This window comes from Lithobates pipiens, unplaced genomic scaffold (assembly GCF_037356315.1).
Source record: "Lithobates pipiens isolate NorthernLeopardFrog02 unplaced genomic scaffold, aLitPip1_a1.2 Scaffold_13, whole genome shotgun sequence".
Lineage (NCBI taxonomy): Eukaryota > Metazoa > Chordata > Amphibia > Anura > Ranidae > Lithobates > Lithobates pipiens.
Window position 1 is genome coordinate 474,651,937 of NW_027507718.1, and position 21,102 is coordinate 474,673,038.

At 42.5% G+C, this 21,102-nt stretch overlaps 1 protein-coding gene across 1 annotated transcript in view; it reads right to left on the reverse strand.

Moving 5' to 3' along the window:
• The window catches only part of LOC143975482 (NELL2-interacting cell ontogeny regulator 1-like), a 67,257-nt gene that overhangs the window by 13,828 nt on the left and 32,327 nt on the right, over positions 1 to 21,102 (reverse strand). Inside the window, exons 2-3 of the mRNA XM_077477919.1 lie at positions 16,321 to 16,471; positions 6,165 to 6,253 (exon numbers count right to left, since the gene is read on the reverse strand). Of these exons, the coding sequence (XP_077334045.1) occupies positions 6,165 to 6,253; positions 16,321 to 16,444 (213 nt within the window). The 5' untranslated portion in view covers positions 16,445 to 16,471. The remainder of the gene's footprint in view (positions 1 to 6,164; positions 6,254 to 16,320; positions 16,472 to 21,102) is intronic.

Genomic DNA, 21,102 nt, shown 5'->3' on the forward strand with positions numbered 1-21,102 from the left:
TTTTAGTAGATCTAATAGAATATTGCCTTTTGGCCCGAAAATAATTATTTTTACATGTAATTATTTTTACACTCCCTAAAGAAAAGAATCTGCCTTATTCATAAAAATAGACAATAATGGGGTCTATAGTATTAGGCATTAGGCCATAAATTATTAGCCTTCCCAAAAATACATTTAGGGTGTTCTGGTAGAATCTTCCTCAAAAACTTGTCCTTTTAGATGGCCCAATATTTCTTCATATAGCCTTCTTTTGCTTTATAATGTAAATTAAAACCAAGGCTTGGTTGATTTTTATCTTTATATTTAACTAATTTTGCCAAATAAATCCATAATATCCTTATGAATATTACCTTTAATATTCCCTTTTCTATAAAACAATCTCTGCAATTTCATTCTTATAAATTGGACCCTCCATTTTTTTATTCAATTTAGGTGGTGATCACTACGTGTAGAAAAAAAGCCGTTATGATCAGTAACCCTGAACTATTTAAGAGTACAACGTTTTCCACCCACTATATAGATAAGAAGGTCTAAGAAATATTGTATGTTTTTCATGCATTTGAAATATATGTAGATAATTAGAAGACTCTGGATGGCCGCACTCCAAAACAAATTCAATGCCTTTTATTCGCTATGAATAAGCACTCTTGGTAGTGTGAAACGCGTTAGCGGTTGTCGCTTTGCTGTGATTCATTCGGTGTGTTCCTGTTTTACGAATAAAAGGCATTGAATTTGTTTTGGAGTGCGGCGGTCCAGAGTATCTACATTGTTTTTATGCCGTTGCCTGCACCCAGGTCTCTTTGTCACTGGAGGAGCTGCTTTCTGTTTTGTGGACCTGCCTAGAGCCGTGGTGTCTCTCTTATTTGAAATATATGACAATACAATTTCTTTGATGTTGTTCCTGACATGTGATAAAATGTATTTAGACTATCCTGAATTTCCATATAAAGAACACATCTATATAGCAATGCCAACATGTAAAGTTTTCAGGGCCATTTGTCTCACGCTCCCGAGGAAGTCATAGTGATGAAACATATTGAGTGGGACTAACATACGTCATCATGCATGCTACACGCTGGCTCCTGGTGTTCTACTGATCTGATGGGAAGGAGGGAATGCGGGCATGCAGGCATGTTTTATTGCTTGCTGAAGTCTAGTGTAACTTAGGCACCACTAAAATGTATCTATAGTTTGTGGGTTTGATAGACTTTTAAGAAATACGGGTCTACACTATGTAGAGTTTCTGCTTTATTTGAGCAACTTACTTCTGATGAGAAAACAGGTTTGTAAAGAAGAGCTATTCATCTATTAACATCTGGGAATCCTGTGTTCGTTTGATAATCTGGGAATTTAGCTTGAGTGACATGTTATGACCTATCAATGACTTGGAGGTCATACCCTTTGATGGGCACTATTCTGGCAGGTGGAGGATCTCACATGTTGTGGAATGGACACAATTTTATTAACATCTAAAGAAGGATATCTCAATCACTTTACATGACTGGTATATGACTGTGGACACGTTTAATGTCTTAATTGCATACAGTATTTGTCATTGTATATGTGAAAGTTTCATTTATGTACACATATAAAGTATATGTTTGTGAATCATTTCTAATGTTGTTTTAGATTTTATATATATGTTAAAGTTGATAATATCTGCAATTAAAGTAGTTCCAAAGTGGTTCTAAAGTCTAAATGTTTTTCACCTCAGTTCATTCTGTGCATCAACATTTAAAAAAAATGCCTGACTAACTGTCCTACCCTCCTCTGTCCCTAAACACTCACCTGGCTCTATGTCACCACTCCAGTGCAGTCTCCGGCTCCAGCTCCCTCACTTCCTGCTTTCACAGGAGAAGCTGAGGGCACTAGAACCATAGGCTTTTGCTGCTGTCAGTCAAGCTCCTGTGAAGAGGGAGCTGGGCACTGTGTCTATAGACACACAAAGCCTGGCTTGGAACGCAACAGAAGAACAGGAGAAAGCATGTATAGGTGACTCCTTAGCTCCCGATTTGCTACATGAGGCACACAAAGGAGGGAGGAGGAAACTGCGCCAGCAGTGATTGCCGGATGAGGAGGTAGTTGACTTTTCTGTGCAATATAATAGCACAAGACAGGTAAAAATAACCTATTTTTTATTTTTTAAAAAAGCCTTTAGTATCACTTTAAGGGATATATAGTGTAGCTTACAGTATTTTAGCTCTTTAAAGAGGGATTCCACCAAAAAAAAAAAAATTAAAAGCCAGCAGCTATAAATACTACAGCTGCTGACTTTTAATAAATGGACACTCACCTGTCCCGGGTTCCAGCGATGCCGGCAGCCGAGGCCGATCGATCGCTCGGCTCTCGGCTGCTGCCGCCACCATTCTAGGTGAGGGAATCAGGAAGTGAAGCGAATTGGCTTCACTTCCCGGTTCCCTACTGCGCATGCGCGAGGCGCGCCGCGCAATAGAAAATCTCCGCGCTGTCACTGGGACCCGTGTGTGTCCCAGCAGACAGCGCGGCAGGGCAGGAAATGGCGTAGACTCCCACGGGAGTCTATGCCCGGAAGTGGGTGTAAATGCCTGTCTTTGACAGGTATCTCCACCCCCCTGAAAGGTGTCAATTGTGACACCGGAGGGGCGGAGGGATCCGATCAGCGGAGGTTCCACTTTAGGGTGGAATCCCGCTTTAATTTTAGGTATTTATTTATATTAAAAGGAGTTTTTATTTAGCGTTGACTTTTATGGGCTATAATTCTTGCGCTGTATAGGTTTAGACTAGATGCGTTTAGGACTATATTTAGAGGTGTGTGCAGTGTTGGGAGTTTTATCATAGTTACACATGGAACTATGTGCAGTGCTGTTCATTAATTTTCAATGGCACCTCAATGGACCTTAACAGTAAGTTATATCTGATTAATGTGTGACTTGACTCTTCCATAAAGCATATCTCGGCTTATTATTTCTAGTGCTAGCTTGTTTACATTCTTAGTGTGGATACAGTTTGGAGAAAGGACTTTTGCGAAGAATCCAACAGAATTGAGCATTGGCTGGTTATGGAGTTAAAGGGGTTGATTTGCTAATAGACTGTGCACCTTGCAAGTGCATTTGCTTTCTTCAAAGTGCAGTTCCTCCAGAGCTTAGTAAATAAGGCAAAGCTTCACTTTGCAAGAATACCCAATCACATCCAAGAAAAAAACCAAAAAAACCCCAGCATTTTTGCTTACACATGATTGGATGATTGAAGTCAGCAGAGCTTTACCATAATTATTAAGCTCTGGAGCAACTGCTCTTCCAGAGTGTGGCTGCAGTTGCAAAGTGCACAGTCTATTTGCCTTTAGTAAATCAATTATAAAGTGTCTGTCTTTTTTGTCTTACAATCTCAATGAATCTTTTAACAAAATTGTAGGGCATTATACAATTTTCTTGTACAATTTTCCTTTAGATTTACCAAAATCATATATGAGCTCAAATCTAAACACTTTCAATTTGTATCCAATCAGGCAGGCCCTTACACTACATAGATGAAAATAAATCTAAAGGGTATTGAATAAGAAAATTGTATATTGTATTGTATATATATAATTTAATGTATGGCCAGCTTAACGCATTGATGTGAGCCATCCGTTTTTTATATGCTGACATGCGGAGCCAAACCATTCCGAATTAATGGAAATTAAAGAACCTCAGTCTGCTTTTTTCTGGCTCCACCCCCCCCCCCCCCCCCCTCTAATGCCTCCATTTTTGTTATTATGAAGCATGCATAGATATGCCGAAAGGCTTTGCACAGTCTTCGATTCCAGGCCGAGTCCTTTGACACATATCTGCATGTGCAGGATATTTCCTGCAAATGTCAAACAAAGCAAAACTTTGGAACTTCCATAACAGCCATGTTTGTGCATTCACAGGGAAAGCCGAATGTGAAAAGATGTGCAGGAAGCACAGCAGATATGCTGGATGGTTTCATTCCGCCTAAGCTCAAAAAAGTTGGAAGGTGTGGTTTTTGCAAAAACAGGTAAGAAATCACGTACAGGAAAAAAAATCACATGATTCTTATAGATATTATGCAGAGTATTGCAATAAGCGCTGGAAGCTTCTTGGATGCAGTAATACATCTTTACTTTCATGGAAAAATATATTACATGTCTTACAGTATGGAGAAACATGAACAGGAAGCAGGAATATACAAGTACATGCACTGAGATAGACAATACATCCTGTTATAGCATTGAAAACATGAACTATACACTATAATACTACAGCGCCACCTGCTGCATAGATAGGTATAATGCATACAATATTGTCAGTTTATAAAAGCAACTTTACATGCTGTTGCTCTTTTCCAACACCCCTTCTTAACAGCATGTGCTTTGTCAAATTATATTCAGCTTTTTCTGAAAATAACTATGACGTTCCTTCAACAAAGACTTGGTGAGTGTACCAGCAGTCATCTTATTTGACGGGCAGTATTGAATATCAATCACACATTGCTCTTGATTGTCCCTCAGTAGGTGATACTTGACGTTGATGTGTTTGGCCCTAGAATTGACCCTTTCTGAATGCGTGAGCTTTATACAGCCCTGGTTGTCTTCAAAAATGGGAATTGATTTTGACATGTTTATCCCAATGTCCACAAAAAGTTGATGAATCCATATTGCTTCTTGACATGCGTGTGCTGCTGAAATGTACTCGGCTTCCCTTGAAGTTAGAGCGACAGTTACTTGCTCTTGACTAGACGAACTTATGGTTCCTTCCACATACTGGAAGATAAATCCACTTGTGGATTTGCGGTCTATGCAGTCCTCAGCCCAATCAGCATCCACATATCCAATCAGTTTTGGATGTGATGTTGCTGGTAACCGTAACTTCATCTGAATTGTTCCTTTGAGGTACTGCATCACTCTTTTTACTGCGTTTTAGTCATGCTGACATGGAGCTGAGACTTTCTTGCATGTGGCTATGTCTAGTCTTGTTACAGTGGCAACATATAACAGTTTACTGATTGCTCTGCAATACAGGTCATTGTTGGGTAGCAAGTTTTCTGCTTCATTGCTTTTTTGATAGCCTGGTTCCATAGGAGTTTTCACTTCCTTCGCAACTTGCATATGGAATTGTTCCAAGATTTACAAGATTTTCTGAGATTGGTTAAGAAGATAACTTCCATGCCTGATAAATCACACCCCATGCTCCAATGGGAATCAGACCTAAACGTTTCATTCTCCCCCGAACAATGGGACGCCATATTTGAACACTTACACAAATCTACCAAAGCTACCACTATCAGAGAATCAGCCACTAAACTGCTCTATAGGTGGTATCTTACCCCCTCCAAACTCAACTCTTTCTAACCTTCAACATCCCCACTCTTTTTCAGAGGCTGCCCCACACATGGGATATTGCTTCACATCTTTTGGGATTGCCCCCTTCTTAATAACATTTGGCACCATGCCAAGCTGATGACTGAGCGTATTTCAGGTAGAAAAATCCCTCTAACTCCCCAAATGTGGCTTTTATTCTTCCCCATACAAGACATTTCAGTGGCAAGTTTCAGACTATTACATACTCTATTTAGCTCCATCCACTGGACCATTGCCTCTAATTGGCGCTCATCCATCGTTCCATGGCCTCAGGTTCTTAACCGTATGGCAAATATTAAGCTATCAGAGAGAATACACCACACGTTGTATGACACTATGCATATTTACCAAAATAAATGAAAGTTATGGGAAACATCACTATTGATGTATTTTTCACCTCTGTTATCTTTTTCAAGCATATCCACAGATCCTTTTTTTTACTAATACTTCAGTGATTTCGAGTCCACTGTGTGTATTCTGTTATTAGACCTGTCATTACCTAAGTTTTATTGGATTATCATTTTGTATCTTTTACTTTTTGTACTATGACCTTATCTATAATAAAAATCGTTTGTAAACAAAAAAAGAAGATAACTTCCATCTTCTTCTCTCTCTATTTGGATTCCCAGATAGTAGCTAATGTTCCCAAGTTCTTTCATTTCAAAATATTCTTGAAAATGTGTAGAGAAACTTGCAAAATAGAAATCAAACACAAAAAACACAAAACATTCATTGATAACATTACTTGCATCAAGCTGGGCTCTTCTGATTATAAGGAAAATTTTATTGCATTGCAGTGTTATTGAGTATTGTGTTCTTTACCTACCCGTGAGTCTAAGTTGTATGCTGTCTTTTTGAGGTCCTGCAGCGCTCTCTGCATGAATTCAAAGGCATGACAGTCCACACAAGGCCGGCCTGAAAATAAATGACAATTTAAACAACGCTCTGAAATGGACCTCTAATCCAGCTATCACAATTCATCATGCTGCATTGAATGGCACTGGTGTAGTCATACCAGCCTATATGACTGATAGAGAATCCATGGAGCCAGGGTCCTATATACATTCATTCTGAGTGTCTTTTAGGCTTTATTCTCATGGACATGGTGATACATACACTCGTCAGAAGGGCCATCTTCCCCTGTGCAGGATATACAGGTGTTCTGTGCAGGTCTCCACAGCTGACCACATATCACTGACTTGAACAAGCTGCCTGTACGGGTCTACATGGAACTTCTGTGCGTGCTGTACAGGTGAAGACAGCCCTTCGCACAGTTGTATGGATCTCTACCCACCTGTGAATGAGGCTTTAGGGCTTGCGCTGAGAGATTTTTAATTTGCTGCCTGACCTCACCTTCTACAGACTGGCTGATTTTCTAAACGCAGCGCTGGAAGGACTGCACTCTGCAAAACAGCCATGTGCGCAAACACACAAAGCAGAGGCTCATTGAACCATATACGTAATCACTGGGTGGTTGGTTTGCTGGGTTTAAATGGCAGAAGTCCCTACTTGCAAACTATATTCCAAGACAGTGACTCAAAGTACTGAATAATAATAGCATGACAGCCTGGCAACTAGCATTTTTCGGAAGGAGAAGCCACCCATTACAACCCCCATGTTTCACTTCTCACTGGTTTCATTTAAAGGAAGCCTCTGAGAACAACATTATGCAAACTACTATTGATGACATTTTTTTTTTCTGCTAAGGGGTCCGGATGTACTGCCTGTTGAGTTAATAACCTGGAACAAGCATACAGTCACTGAAAGTCTGAACTTGTGTTCTGCAATCTTGTTCCAGGTCAGTGCTTCATCAAGTGAATGAGTGAAGGATAAGCCCCAGAGCCTACATTTTTAATAATAAAAATAGCATGAGCTACAACTGTTGTAAGCTGACTCCAATACTACTACAATAATGAAGCAACAATGCACGTAATGCGTGTTGCCAAATGTTTCACACAAAAAGTCTTTTATTAGTGCCATCTATACATTTTTAAGTGAAACTATAATGGTCTCGGGTCAATTTTATTTAATTTTTATTTTCTAATTTTGTAACTTTGTAAACTATTTTATATCTCGGCACTATTCAGCACTCAACATGGGAGGCTAAAAATACTTCAGACAGGGACTGATGCACTATACATGCACCGAGACCAGGCTTTCAGCCCAACAAGCTCTAAGGAGTTCGCAGGAGGTATAAGGTCAGCCATAGACAGACAGAATTTCTTTCCTGCAACCAGGAAAGAAATTAGCTCGCTTCCCCCATCAATACGAACAGTGTTGACAGGCAAATCCCTCCCACAGAGCCATTGTGTTCTCCCGTCGCCACCAGGAGAAAACGGTGGTTATCGCTAACAGCTATAACAGCTGCTAGCAATAATCACATGTAAATTCTGGCAGGGTGGTTGTACACAAGTTGATCAATAGATCATGTGGTGCTTTCAAAGTCCAGTGAAAAAGGTATTAAAGGGAATGTATTTATTTATCCAATTTTGGAAAATAGCTAGTAGTACTGTAGTCAATCACCTGTACTGTACACGTTCTGTAATGTTAAAGACTTTAGCTATAGAAGTAGCTTTGTGGGTTTTAATGAGGTCTACAACATACCCAGCAATTATAACAACATTTACCATCTCATTTACTGTAATTCAACCACCATTGAATGTGTCAAGGTAGATGTTGATTGTCTCAAATAATCACCATGGTGGTACAAAGTCTGGGGAGCCTGTCAATTGTTGATGTTATATGGCTGAAGGTGGGAATTTTTGTCAACTTTGAGGACAATGTCCACTTTTTTGGTCAAAAAGAACAACTGATTTGTAAAAGATGTAAAGAGGCCATCTACATAAAACTGGAACAGCCATGCCTAAATAATCTAACCTAACAATAGCTAAAAGTCCAACTCCATTCAAAACATTCTTTTAGTCTTGGATACAACAACAACAAGGGAGGTTTAATACCTCTGCCAGGTTCCCAGGTCCCATTAGAAATATTTTCCTTCCTGTTCTATCTAACACCTTGACAAGATGTTAGTAACAAAAAACCCTATTGGTACAAATAAATGAACAAGAAAGTTAACAGAGCTTCTAACCCACCCTCTGTCTAAAAAAATCTAGAAAAAAAGGTTTTGGTGGGTTTTGCCCAACCTCCAATAGAAGAGGGTTTATTTTCAATGTTTCTGCTGCCCATTCCTCTGATCTTTGCTCTTGTAGAGCTCCATCCCAGAGTGGCTGATGCCTGCATTCCCCACTGCATGCTGTGATTCCTCTTGCTAACTCATATATACATTACTACAGGACATACTAGTGATGTAAGAGCTGGTGGATGGAACCACAGCATGCAACATTGGACACAGGCATCTGACGCACCTGGGAGTGGAGATACTGCTGGAGACTCTCTTGCAAGACAGAGAAAATCAGAGCAATGGAGGCAAAACAATTATGTATAAACACTCTTCTACTGAAAGATGTGTTTTTTTGTCTTTTAAAACAGCATTAGAGTTGCTTTATGCTGAAATTTACACATGTGCATGAATTAAAACAGTGATTCCTTCCTCTGACTCTCCGCCCTGCCTACTTTGTTCAGAAAACTCCATAGTAAGTTTCAATTAGAGACAAAAGAAGAGAGAGTCTGAAGGTTAACAGCTTCTGCTGTGCTCTACATTTTAAAATCTCATTGTTCTGTCCTACTTATATGTACTTTTTATGTGTTGTATTGAATCACATCAGGCTATTACTGTTCAGTAGTATGCTGATATGTAGTGGAGGTTATTAGCCACTATAACGTGTTTACTATGCGATTTTGGATTCATCTTCCTGTTTAGTGCTGGTTAGTTCAGTCCTAGCTAGACCCTTCCCATTTCTTCCATGTTCCCTCACTCACAGTTTGTACTTCACAGAGATAGGGCTTAGGAAAGTTGTTGTCTTCTTACATTTCAAAAGACTGGAAAAACACCCTCTGCACTGCAATTAGTTGAAGTAAAATTGCAGTGGATTCAACTTCTGTGTCTTATTGAAGAGTTAAGCTGCCAGTGAATGGGACTGTCCAGACAGACTGGGTCTAAGAATGTATGATACTGCATAAAGTAGCATTTGAAACAGAACACTCATTATGCCCTGTATTACATGTTTATGTGTGCAAAATAAGATTTTTTTATACACAGTAAAAACACATATAAAACAGTTAATAAACAGTTAACAGTTAAAGTTTAATAAAAACTGATAAACCTAAGTAAAATAAAGTTACTCAAAAACATTTTAGTTCCCCTTTTATATGTTAGTTATGCTGAATGGTACACTTTAAGGCTCCATTCACACCATTCAATTTGGAAACCCCACAAATCGTGGGACGCCCTTGCGATCCCCGCTCTTTTGAATGGCACCAAATTGCGGCATGAGTTTGCCACGATTTTCACCCGATGAATCGCGGTTCTTGTACTTTGTCCCCCAATTCTGTTTGCGCATTTTTACAGCGATTCGTCGGCCAACAATCGCGGCAAGGGCGTTCTATGATTTGCTCCATTTTCAAAATCACAGGCAGAATCGCGGCGATTCCGCCGGCAAAACGGAACGCCATTGTGTGAATAGAGCCTAAAGGTACTATTTTTTCCCAGGCTATACATGATTTCCTGTCTAGAAATCCATTGCTTTAAGTACCCCAGAATCCATCTGCCATTCATTAAAGTGTTACTAAACCCAGGACCTTGCATTCACTATATTTGGTCTCCCGCAGTGCACAGAACATGGAGATGCAATTATTTTAGTAAATATAAACTGCTAAATAACTTTTCTTATCAACGGTGTAGACATGTCACTGGAGAAGTGATCGAGGGGGTGTACATCTCACCTAGGTTGCTACACAGTGTGAGATGGTAAATCCAGGATGGATCAGTTTCTCAGCAGCGATATGCTGCTGAGTTGTTATTTAATTTTGCCGGGCCTGGGTTTATATGGAATGGCAGGTAGGTTTGGTAGAGGGACCTGTCATTCCACATCCCCCGATCCAGTTCTGGGTTTGGGATCAGGTGAGCTTTGATCCTAATTAGCCTGGGAAGCTAAAGGCTCTGCAGGGTCTGCAGGTGATTGCTCTCAGCCAGGGAAACGAACAGTCTGTGTGTTTGAGGAAGCTGCAAGCACAGCCACTGCTGGAGCTAAAACTCACCCTGCGATATCCAGGTGAAAGACGCTGTGTTTGTAAGTGTCAGATAGGTGAGCAGAACCTGTTAGTAAGCGCCCAGCCGGGCTAGGACTTTTATTTTTGTTGTACTTAGAAAGCACGGTGTTGCTGTATATTTTGTTTGCTGGACTGTTTGTACCACGAATAAACGCCAAGATCTGCTTTATAAATTCCAAGTCTGCTGTGAACTGTGTCCAAACACACCCTACCCCGGGAAGATCCCTTACAATTGGTGGAGGTAGCGGGCAACACGGTTGCTAGGGGCAACGGTGTGGACAGACTTGGCTACAGCTGCTGATGTCCTGGGTGAAAGCTGCAACTACACTCCAAGAACAGTCCAGCAACATGGAGGAGATGCTGAAGCAGTTTATGCAAGTGAGTTTGCAACAACAGCAGGCTCAGACAGAGGCCAATAGACGACATGAACAGTCCATGGCTGCACAACAACAACTTATCGAGCACCTGATAGCAATTCGAGAGGCGCCTGTGGTTGCTAATCCACCCACAGTGATGGGAGCCGCTCCAGAGATTTTTTTTGGGAGAAGGACTGTGCAGAAAGCGCTGCAAAAGATGACTGCTGAGGACGATGTTGAGGCCTTTCTAACAGTATTTGAGCGCGTGGCTGAGCGAGAGAAGTTACCAGCCGCTGAGTGGGCAGAGGTAATTGCGCCCTATTTAACAGGTGAACCCCAAAAGGCCTACTATGACCTCAGTGAGCAAGAGGTTAAGGACTATACTCGGCTAAAAGAGGAGATACTTGCCCGACTAGGAGTTACTACTGCAGTCCGTGCCCGGAGGGTACGCAACTGGAGCTACAGTCTGGACAAATCAGCGAGGTCCCAGATGTATGACCTAATCCATTTGGCAAGAAAGTGGTTGGAGCCAGACACTTCTACTCCTGCACAAATCCTAGAGAAGGTCGTGATGGATCGCTACCTCCGAGCGCTTCCTACTGACCTGCAACGCTGGGTGGGACAAGGTGATCCTAAGAATGCAAACGAACTTGTCAACCTTGTGGAGAGGTTCCAGGCGACTGAGGACTACCTCTGTGATGTTCCTGCAGCATCTTCACCTCCCCGGAGCGCCAGATCTGTGCCGTCAGCTGGTAAGAGACTTCCATCTATTGGGGGAGTGTGGAGGGGTGCTGATGGAGGGAAAAGGGCTCAAGTGGTGTCTCAGGGACAAAAGACTGGTGATGGTCCCGGGTGGCTAAGGGGCTCTGAAAAGGACTCCTTGCCAAAGAGACCAGGCCCTGTCCAGTGTTGGAGATGCCATGAGGCGGGACACGTGTCTGCCCATTGCCCTCTTACCTCTGAACCCATGGAATGTGACGCTAGCCGGCGTCAGTCGCTATTTGCGGAACCATCTTGTGCTGCAGTTCCTGGACTAGAGACTGAACCGCAAATCTGCAACATCACAATCAATGACTTTCCTGTTAAAGCGTTAATGGACTCAGGAAGCCTTGTAACCTTGGTGCATGCTAGCCTGGTGAGTGGGGACTTAGAGTCTAAAAAGCATATGAGCGTTGTGTGTATACATGGTGATACACAAGTGTACCCTATAGTGCTGGCTAAAGTCGGGACTGAACAAGGCACAGTACAATATGAAGTGGGTGTGGTTAAAAACCTCATGCATAATGTAATATTGGGGCGCGATTTTCCTTTATTCTGGGCTCTCTGGGAAAAAAGAAAAATCCCCAAAAGGAGTGAGGATACCTCTAAGGTGGTTGCCTTGTCCACTGTGAATGATAAAAGTGTACAGGATGAAAATGATTGTTTTCCTTTGCAGGTCCTGGCTGGGGAGGAGGAGGCTCCTCCCACTGAGCAAAATATACTAGACTTAGAGGTGTCTAGCGATAATTTTGGGGCTGCACAATTACAGGACCCCACTCTCAAAAATGCGAGAGAGCAGGTTGCTGTTATGAATGGGGTACCTCAGGAACCAGATGCTGAAAAAAGATTTCCACATTTTTCGGTGACTAATGATCTTTTCTATAGAGTCAATAAGGTTAAGGATGAGATTGTGGAACAGCTTCTGGTACCTAAGCCGTACCGGCGTCAGGTGCTTGACATGGCACATAACCATGTTCTTGGGGGACACTTGGGGACTGACAAAACGCGAGAGAGGGTTCTCCAGAGGTTTTTTTGGCCGGCCATATATGATGACATTAAAAAATACTGTGAGTCGTGCCCCACATGTCAGGTTAGTGCCCCAGTGTCACATTTTCGCAGTCCTTTGGTTTCGCTCCCTATTATAGAGGTGCCTTTTGAGCGTATTGCCATGGATTTAGTGGGTCCCATTGTAAAGTCAGCTAGAGGACACCAGTATATTTTGGTAGTCATGGATTATGCGACCCGCTATCCTGAGGCTGTACCCTTAAGAAACACTGCATCTAAAACAATTGCACGTGAGTTGTTTTATATGTTCTCTAGGACTGGGATCCCCAAAGAAATCCTAACTGACCAAGGTACGCCATTTATGTCGAAAGTAATGAAGGAATTATGCAGACTATTTAAAATCTCACACATCCGTACCTCTGTATACCACCCCCAGACGGACGGATTGGTGGAGAGATTTAATAAAACTTTGAAACATATGTTGAAGAAAGTGGTGGCAAAAGATGGTCGTGACTGGGATCATTTATTACCCTACCTCATGTTTGCTATTAGGGAGGTGCCCCAAGCGTCCACAGGGTTCTCACCATTCGAGTTGGTCTATGGTCATCACCCTAGGGGTCTACTAGACATTGCAAAAGAGACATGGGAGAATGAGTCCACCCCATACAAGAGTGTTATTGAGCATGTAGCACAAATGCAGGACCGTATAGCCACTGTAATGCCCCTGGTAAGGGAACACCTCCAGAGGGCTCAAGAGGCCCAAAGTAGAATTTACAACCGGTCCGCAAGAATCAGGACATTCAACCCAGGCGATAGGGTCCTTATACTAGTCCCCACTGTTGAGAGTAAATTCTTGGCGAAGTGGCAAGGTCCCTATGAAATTGTTGAAAAGGTCAGTGAGGTGAACTACAAGGTGCACCAACCAGGTAGAAGGAAGCCTTTCCAAGTTTATCACATAAACTTGATCAAGCCCTGGAAAGACAGGGAATCCTTGGTGGCGACAAATACTGTTAATAATTTGTCACCACCAATCCCTCCAGTCAAGGTAGGTGATACTCTATCAGTGTCACAGAAACAGGAGGCTCAGGAATTTTTACAGAAAAACAAAAACAAGTTCTCTGACCTCCCAGGGCGTACACACCTCATCCATCATCACATTGAAACTGAGCCTAGAAGCAGAGTAAACCTTAAGCCCTATAGGATACCCGAGGCACGTAGGGAAGCCGTATCTGCCGAGGTAAAACGTATGCTTGCTCTGGGGGTAATTGAGGTGTCACAGAGTGAATGGTCCAGCCCAATTGTGCTAATCCCAAAGCCCAATGGAACTTGGAGGTTCTGTAACGATTTCAGAAAGTTGAATGAGATCTCCAAGTTCGATGCGTATCCTATGCCCAGGGTAGATGAGTTGATTGAGAAGTTGGGTAACGCCAGGTACATAACCACCCTCGATCTCACAAAGGGCTACTGGCAGATTCCACTTTCTGGTGAGGCTAAAGAGAAAACTGCATTCTCCACCCCTGATGGGCTATTCCAGTATGTAGTGATGCCATTCGGGTTACATGGAGCGCCTGCAACTTTCCAGAGGTTGATGGACTTGATTCTGCGACCACATCGTGATTACTCAGCTGCCTACCTCGATGATGTGGTCATTTTTAGCCCTGATTGGGAAAGTCACCTCTGTAAGGTACAGGCCGTGTTGGATGCCATAAGTGATGCGGGGTTGACCATAAATGCCGAGAAGTGTGCTCTAGCCCTAGAAGAGGCCAAATATCTAGGCTACATTATTGGGAGAGGGTTGATTAAGCCACAGCTAAATAAAATTGAGGCAATACAGAATTGGCCTAGACCCCTGACAAAGAAACAGGTTAGAGCTTTCCTGGGTATTACGGGGTATTACCGTAGATTTGTGCCGAACTTTGCCTCAGTTGCTGCTCCACTAACTGACTTGACAAAGGGCGGAAAGACAGCAATGGTCACGTGGACCCCAGAGGCCGAGAAGGCTTTCCAAAGCCTTAAGTCTGCCTTGTGCCAACCACCTGTCTTAGTTACCCCCGATTTCAGGCGAGAATTTCTGGTCCAGACAGATGCCTCTAACACAGGCTTAGGTGCAGTACTCTCACAAGTAGTGAATGGTGAGGAGCATCCAGTGACGTACTTGAGTAGAAAACTAACCCCGGCCGAGAAAAATTATGCCATTGTGGAGCGAGAATGTTTGGCAGTGAAGTGGGCCCTAGAATCGTTAAAGTATTACTTGCTAGGCAGGAAATTCAAGTTGGTGACAGACCATGCCCCCCTAACATGGATGAAGTTAAACAAGGAGAGAAATGCAAGAGTGACTAGATGGTTTCTCTCCCTACAAAACTTTAATTTCACTGTGGAACACAGGCCAGGGAAATTACAGGCAAATGCTGACGCATTGTCAAGGGTAAGTTGTCTGTGGGGACAAAAGGCTCAGCCCTCCGGTCTGAAAAAGAGGGGGGGGATATGTAGACATGTCACTGGAGAAGTGATCGAGGGGGTGTACATCTCACCTAGGTTGCTACACAGTGTGAGATGGTAAATCCAGGATGGATCAGTTTCTCAGCAGCGATATGCTGCTGAGTTGTTATTTAATTTTGCCGGGCCTGGGTTTATATGGAATGGCAGGTAGGTTTGGTAGAGGGACCTGTCATTCCACATCCCCCGATCCAGTTCTGGGTTTGGGATCAGGTGAGCTTTGATCCTAATTAGCCTGGGAAGCTAAAGGCTCTGCAGGGTCTGCAGGTGATTGCTCTCAGCCAGGGAAAGGAACAGTCTGTGTGTTTGAGGAAGCTGCAAGCACAGCCACTGCTGGAGCTAAAACTCACCCTGCGATATCCAGGTGAAAGACGCTGTGTTTGTAAGTGTCAGATAGGTGAGCAGAACCTGTTAGTAAGCGCCCAGCCGGGCTAGGACTTTTATTTTTGTTGTACTTAGAAAGCACGGTGTTGCTGTATATTTTGTTTGCTGGACTGTTTGTACCACGAATAAACGCCAAGATCTGCTTTATAAATTCCAAGTCTGCTGTGAACTGTGTCCAAACACACCCTACCCCGGGAAGATCCCTTACAACGGTTAGAACAGTCTTGTGACATCTATCAATGTCTGGTTAACGTTTTTAGGAGGAGTTTTTATTCTACTCCTACTGTCCTATGAGACTGCAGGACCCCTGACCCCCTGTCTGGACAGTGCTAATTGGCCCTGTGCTGATCACATGTATCCTCCCAAGAAAAAAAAAATCTCTAGCAATACACACCAAACTGAGCATGTGCAGAGTGCCCCCAAGGCTCTGTTCTATCAGGAGATGGTTTGGGGACTGTGGAAGAAGTGGAGGATCAGAGAAGGCAGGATCAAACAGCCTTTTTTAAACAATATGGAGGATAAACCCCTTAGGTTATACATTGAATATAACAAGCATGTGTTACTGCATATACAGACTGATTTTACTGTTGTGGGTTTAATAACACTTTATTTTCCTGTACCCTACAGTGGCAGCTAAACATAAAAACAAGTAAATTAAAATTTCCCCCCAAAAAATTACAGTTTTCTGCCATGAAGAAGTGGACTGGAAGCCATTTTTTCTTTTTGAGGAGGCTTATTTAAATAGACCTCCCAAGGAGCACAGCCTGACGTCTGCCCGCTGTTACTTAGCATTGCAGTAATAGTGTGACATACTTTCTGGCGGTATTGTGGTTCCATGCAGTTCCTCCGCTAAGACGAGCTTCATGAAGGGCAGCCCCACCGTTATCATCAGCAGGAACAAGGAGTAAATGCAGGATGTCGTGCTCCTGTAATGCATTGTATAAACTCTGTGTTTGTCGTCCCACTACAAAGAAAAACAACAATTTATCTTGTTAAACACTGCCAGCAAGAGAACAATGCACAGCTGTGCTCTCCTCTATGGATGTGATTAATAACAAAATGGCTTCCTGACCTCCATTCATAATGTTCATTACTGTAGTTTGTAAGGTCATTGGTCACGGCTAGCAGTTAGTCAGATGTCTATGATACCAGCTGCTAGATGGAGAAATGATTACATACAAATATTTGGCAGGATGACGGCAGACAAATGGAGGTTGAGTTGTGACGCCCTCTCCAACAAACATGGAAGTTCATGATGTACACAACTTGTGAGATTTTTAAATAGTCTATGCAGAGTAAACAATCCTAAACCAATCTTCCACTGCTTATTGATGTTTAACCGCTTCAGCCCCGGAAGATGTCCTGACCAGAGCACTTTTTGCGATCTGGCACTGCGTCACTTTAACTGACAATTGCGCAGTCCTGCAACAAAATTTATGTATTTTTTTCCCCCATAAATAGAGCTTTCTTTTGGTGGTATTTGATCACCTCTGCAGTTTTTATTTTTTTGCGCTATAAACCAATAAAAACGTCAATTTTGAAAAAAACACAATATTTTTTGCTATAATAAATATGCCCCAAAAATATATAAAAACCAATTTTTTCCTCAGTTTAGGCCGATATGCATTCTTCTACATATTTTTGGTAGAAAAAAAAACGTAATAAGCGTATATTGATTGGTTTGCACAAAAGTTATAGTGTCTACAAAATAGTGGATAGTTTTATGGCATTTTATTATTATTTATTTTTTACTAGTGTAGCGGTACCCCCATGGGCGCTGCTGATTTTGTTCATTTACCTTTTGCCAGACATTTACCACCAGTAATGGCGGCAATCTGCGATTTTTATAGGACTACGACATTATGGTGGACACATCGGACACTTTTGATACTATTTTGTCACCATTGTCATTTATACAGCGATCAGTGTTAGAAAAATGCACTGATTACTGTGTAAATGACACTGGCAGTGAATGGGGTTAACCACTAGGGGGCGATGAAGGGGTTAAGTGTGTCCTAGGGAGTGATTCTAAATGTGGGGGGGTGGGCTTCCCGTCACATGACAGCGATCACTGCTCCCGATGACAGGGAGCAGTGATCTCTGTCATGTCAAAAGGCAGAATGGGGAAATGCCTTGTTTACATAGGCCCTTCCCTGTTTTGAGTCTCTGTAACACGATCGCTGGGAGACCAGTGGACATCGAGTCCCACGGGCAAGGTCACGCTGTACGCAGCGCTCGCGAGCCTGCTATCCCTGCCTCTTAAAGGGGACATACAGGTACGCCCATTTGCCCACCGCTGACATTGTAACTATATATATAACGGTGTGCCATGGTCGGCAAGTGGTTAATAAAGAAAGTCACCTGCAGGGCCACACAATCAGATAGCAACAATTAATCACAAGGTACAACCATTAGTTACATATCTATACAAAGTGCAAAATTCAACATAAATGTAAATACATCAATCCAAAAGTGCAGTATAATATCACAATAAAAAGAAAGTATATACAATATGTATAAAAGTGCAGATAAAGTGCAAGAAAGTCCCGAAAATAAAAACACTTTATCTGCACTATATTGTCAAAAGTATTGGGATACCTGCTTTTACACACACACATAAAGTATATTCGCATCCCATTCTTAGTCTGTAGGGTTCGATACTGAGTTGGCCCACCCTTTGCATCTATAACAGCTTCAGCTCTTCTGAAAAGGCTGTCCACAAGGTTTAGGAGTGTGTCTATGGGAATGTTTGACCATTCTTCCAGAAATGCATTTGTGAGGTCAGACACTAATGTTGGACAATAAGGTCTGGCTTACAGTCTCTGCTGTAATTCATCCCAAAAATGTTCTATCGTGTTGAGGTCAGGACTCTGTGCAGGTTAGTCAAGGCCTCCACCCCAAACTCGCTCATCCATGTCTTTATGGATCTCGCTTTGCGCACTGGTGGGCAGTCATGTTGGAACAGGAAGGGGCCATCCCCAAACTGTTCTCACAAAAGTAGGAGCATGAAATTGTCCAAAATGTCTTGGTATGCTGATGCCTTAAGAGTTCCGTGGAAGGCCTTCCCAGAACAGTTGAAGCTGTAATAGCGGCAAAGGGTGGGCCAACTACGGACTAAGACTGAGATGCCATTAAAGTGTTACTAAACCCAGTAATATGAAAATAGTTAATCTCTCCCCCCCCACAGCACCCACAGCTTACACATCTTCTTTTTACATTAAAATATTGCCACTATATATACCTTTTTGGCTTATCTGTATACCACGGTCAGTAATATACTGCACAGTTTCTCCAGTGCTGAGAGTTCAGGTTGGAGGAAATTTCCACTGCAGCCTGTATACACGCCCACATGTGTGATGTCAATATCATGTGTTCTGGCTAGCTCTGAGAACAAGTAAATGTTCTCTCCAGCATAAAAGACATAACTGAGAATGTGCAGGTTGGCTACTGCCCGTGTGTTAGCTGGCCTTCCCAAGATAAACAATGCAAGAAGGGAATGATCTGTGCATATAGGATAAAACAGTCTTTTTACACAATGCAGAGGATTAACCCCTTAAGTTCCACAGTGAGTATGGCAAGCATGATATGCTGCATATACAGACTGATTTTAATGTTGTGGGTTTAGTAACACTTTAAAGTTCATGTGCGTTTAAAGGCAGGTGTCCCAATACTTTTGACATTATAGTGTATGCTTTATTTTTATTTAGATATTATACTGATATTATACTGCACTATATTAATCTTTCTGCTAGCAGCCTCCTTTATAACAGTGCAGATCTTATATTCGATACTGATTCAGATGTAATTGCTATAAACTTAATCTGTAATGTATACCATTGTTTTAAGACCCACAGTCTTGATGTGAACTCTAAAAGTGTATCTTGTAGGGAACAGAAATGTTATATAGCACAAAAGAAGCAACGTGCCATACACCAAAATCAGCATAAAATCCACTTTTGCGTTGACTTACTCTTTGGAAATAGCAGTGAACTTCTTGTGCCTAGGTATTCCTGTACTTACAGCCTCATAACTGTATATCTGCAGTGTGCGATCATCTAAGGTACTGCTACAATGATTTAAAAATGTAATACAGTGTGGTGAAACAGCAATCAGAACAGTGGTAATTGTGTCTACTAAAATATTTTCGTCTACTAAGTTAATACAAATTTATTCGACTAAAATATGACTAAAACTTAACGTGGTTGTAAACCCTTACAAACCACTTTGACCTACAGGTAAGCCTAGATTAAGGCTTACCCGTAGGTCCAAGAAATATATCCTAAACCTATACGGTTTAGGAGATATTTGCCCGAAGACAGGCACCGCTGTCCACGGCGCATGCGCCGTAGACAGCGGCGCACAGGCGCACTGAGCGCGGCATCGTCAATGACGAAGATGTGTCGGCTCCCGTGCACATGCGCAGGAGTGACGTCATCGCGGTTTCGCCGAATGACAGCGGCGGAGCTGTGAGACCCCACCGAGAAGATGGATACAGGGGGCAGCGGTGACTTCGCTGGCTCCTGTGTCAGGTAAGTGACACATAATGGGGTACTATGCAATGCATTATGCTTTGTCTTTGCAGGGAATGAAAGAGGAAGTAAACCCATCAGGGTTTACTTCCTCTTTAACCACTTAATAACCGCCCTATAGCCGATTGACGGCTACAGGGCGGTTTCTTGACTCTGGGAGGCCGTCATATGACGTCCTCCCAGAATTCCGCTGTCGCGCGCCCCCTGAGGCGCGCACTCGAGAGCATCCGTGACCGCTGGGTCCACAGGACCCGGCGCATCACGGATCACGGCCGCTCATAGCGGCCGTTTACCACGTGATCGCTCCCTCCCCCTCTCTGTACCGATCGGAACAGCGGAGGGGGAAGAGATCGGTGTCAGCAGCGATGTGGGCTGCATCTGCAGTGCCCACATCGCTGCTCACCGAAAATTAACTCCTCAATTCCCTGCAAATACTCTGCAATACCCTGCCATTACTCTGCATTACTCTGCAATACCCTGCATTACTCTGCAATACTCTGCAATACCCTGCATTACTCTGCAATACCCTGCAATACCCTGCAATACTCTGCAATACCCTGCATTACTCTGCAATACCCTGCAATACTCTGCAATACCCTGCATTACTCTACTCCCTACATTTTTTAAGCACAAAACTGTTTTTTTTCCCAAAAAAAGCATTCGAAAAATTGTTGCGCAACAACCGTGCGAGATAAAAAGTTGCAACGACCACCATTGTATTCTCCAGGGTGTTTGCTAAAAAAACATATATAATGTTTTGGGATTCAGTTTAATTTTCTAGCAAATAAATGATGATTTTTACATGTAGGAGAGAAATGTCAGAATTGTCCTGGGTGCTCCAGAACGCCTGATGGCGCTCCATGCATGTTGGGCCTCTGTATGTGGCCACACTGTGTAAAAGTCTCACACACGTGGTATCACCATACTCGGGAGTAATAGCAGAATGTGTTTTGGGGTGTAATTTGTGGTATGCATATGCTGTGTGAGAAATAAACTGATAATATGACAATTTTGTGAAAAAAAAAAAAAAGTAAAAAAGTCTGCAATACCCTGCAATACTCTGCAT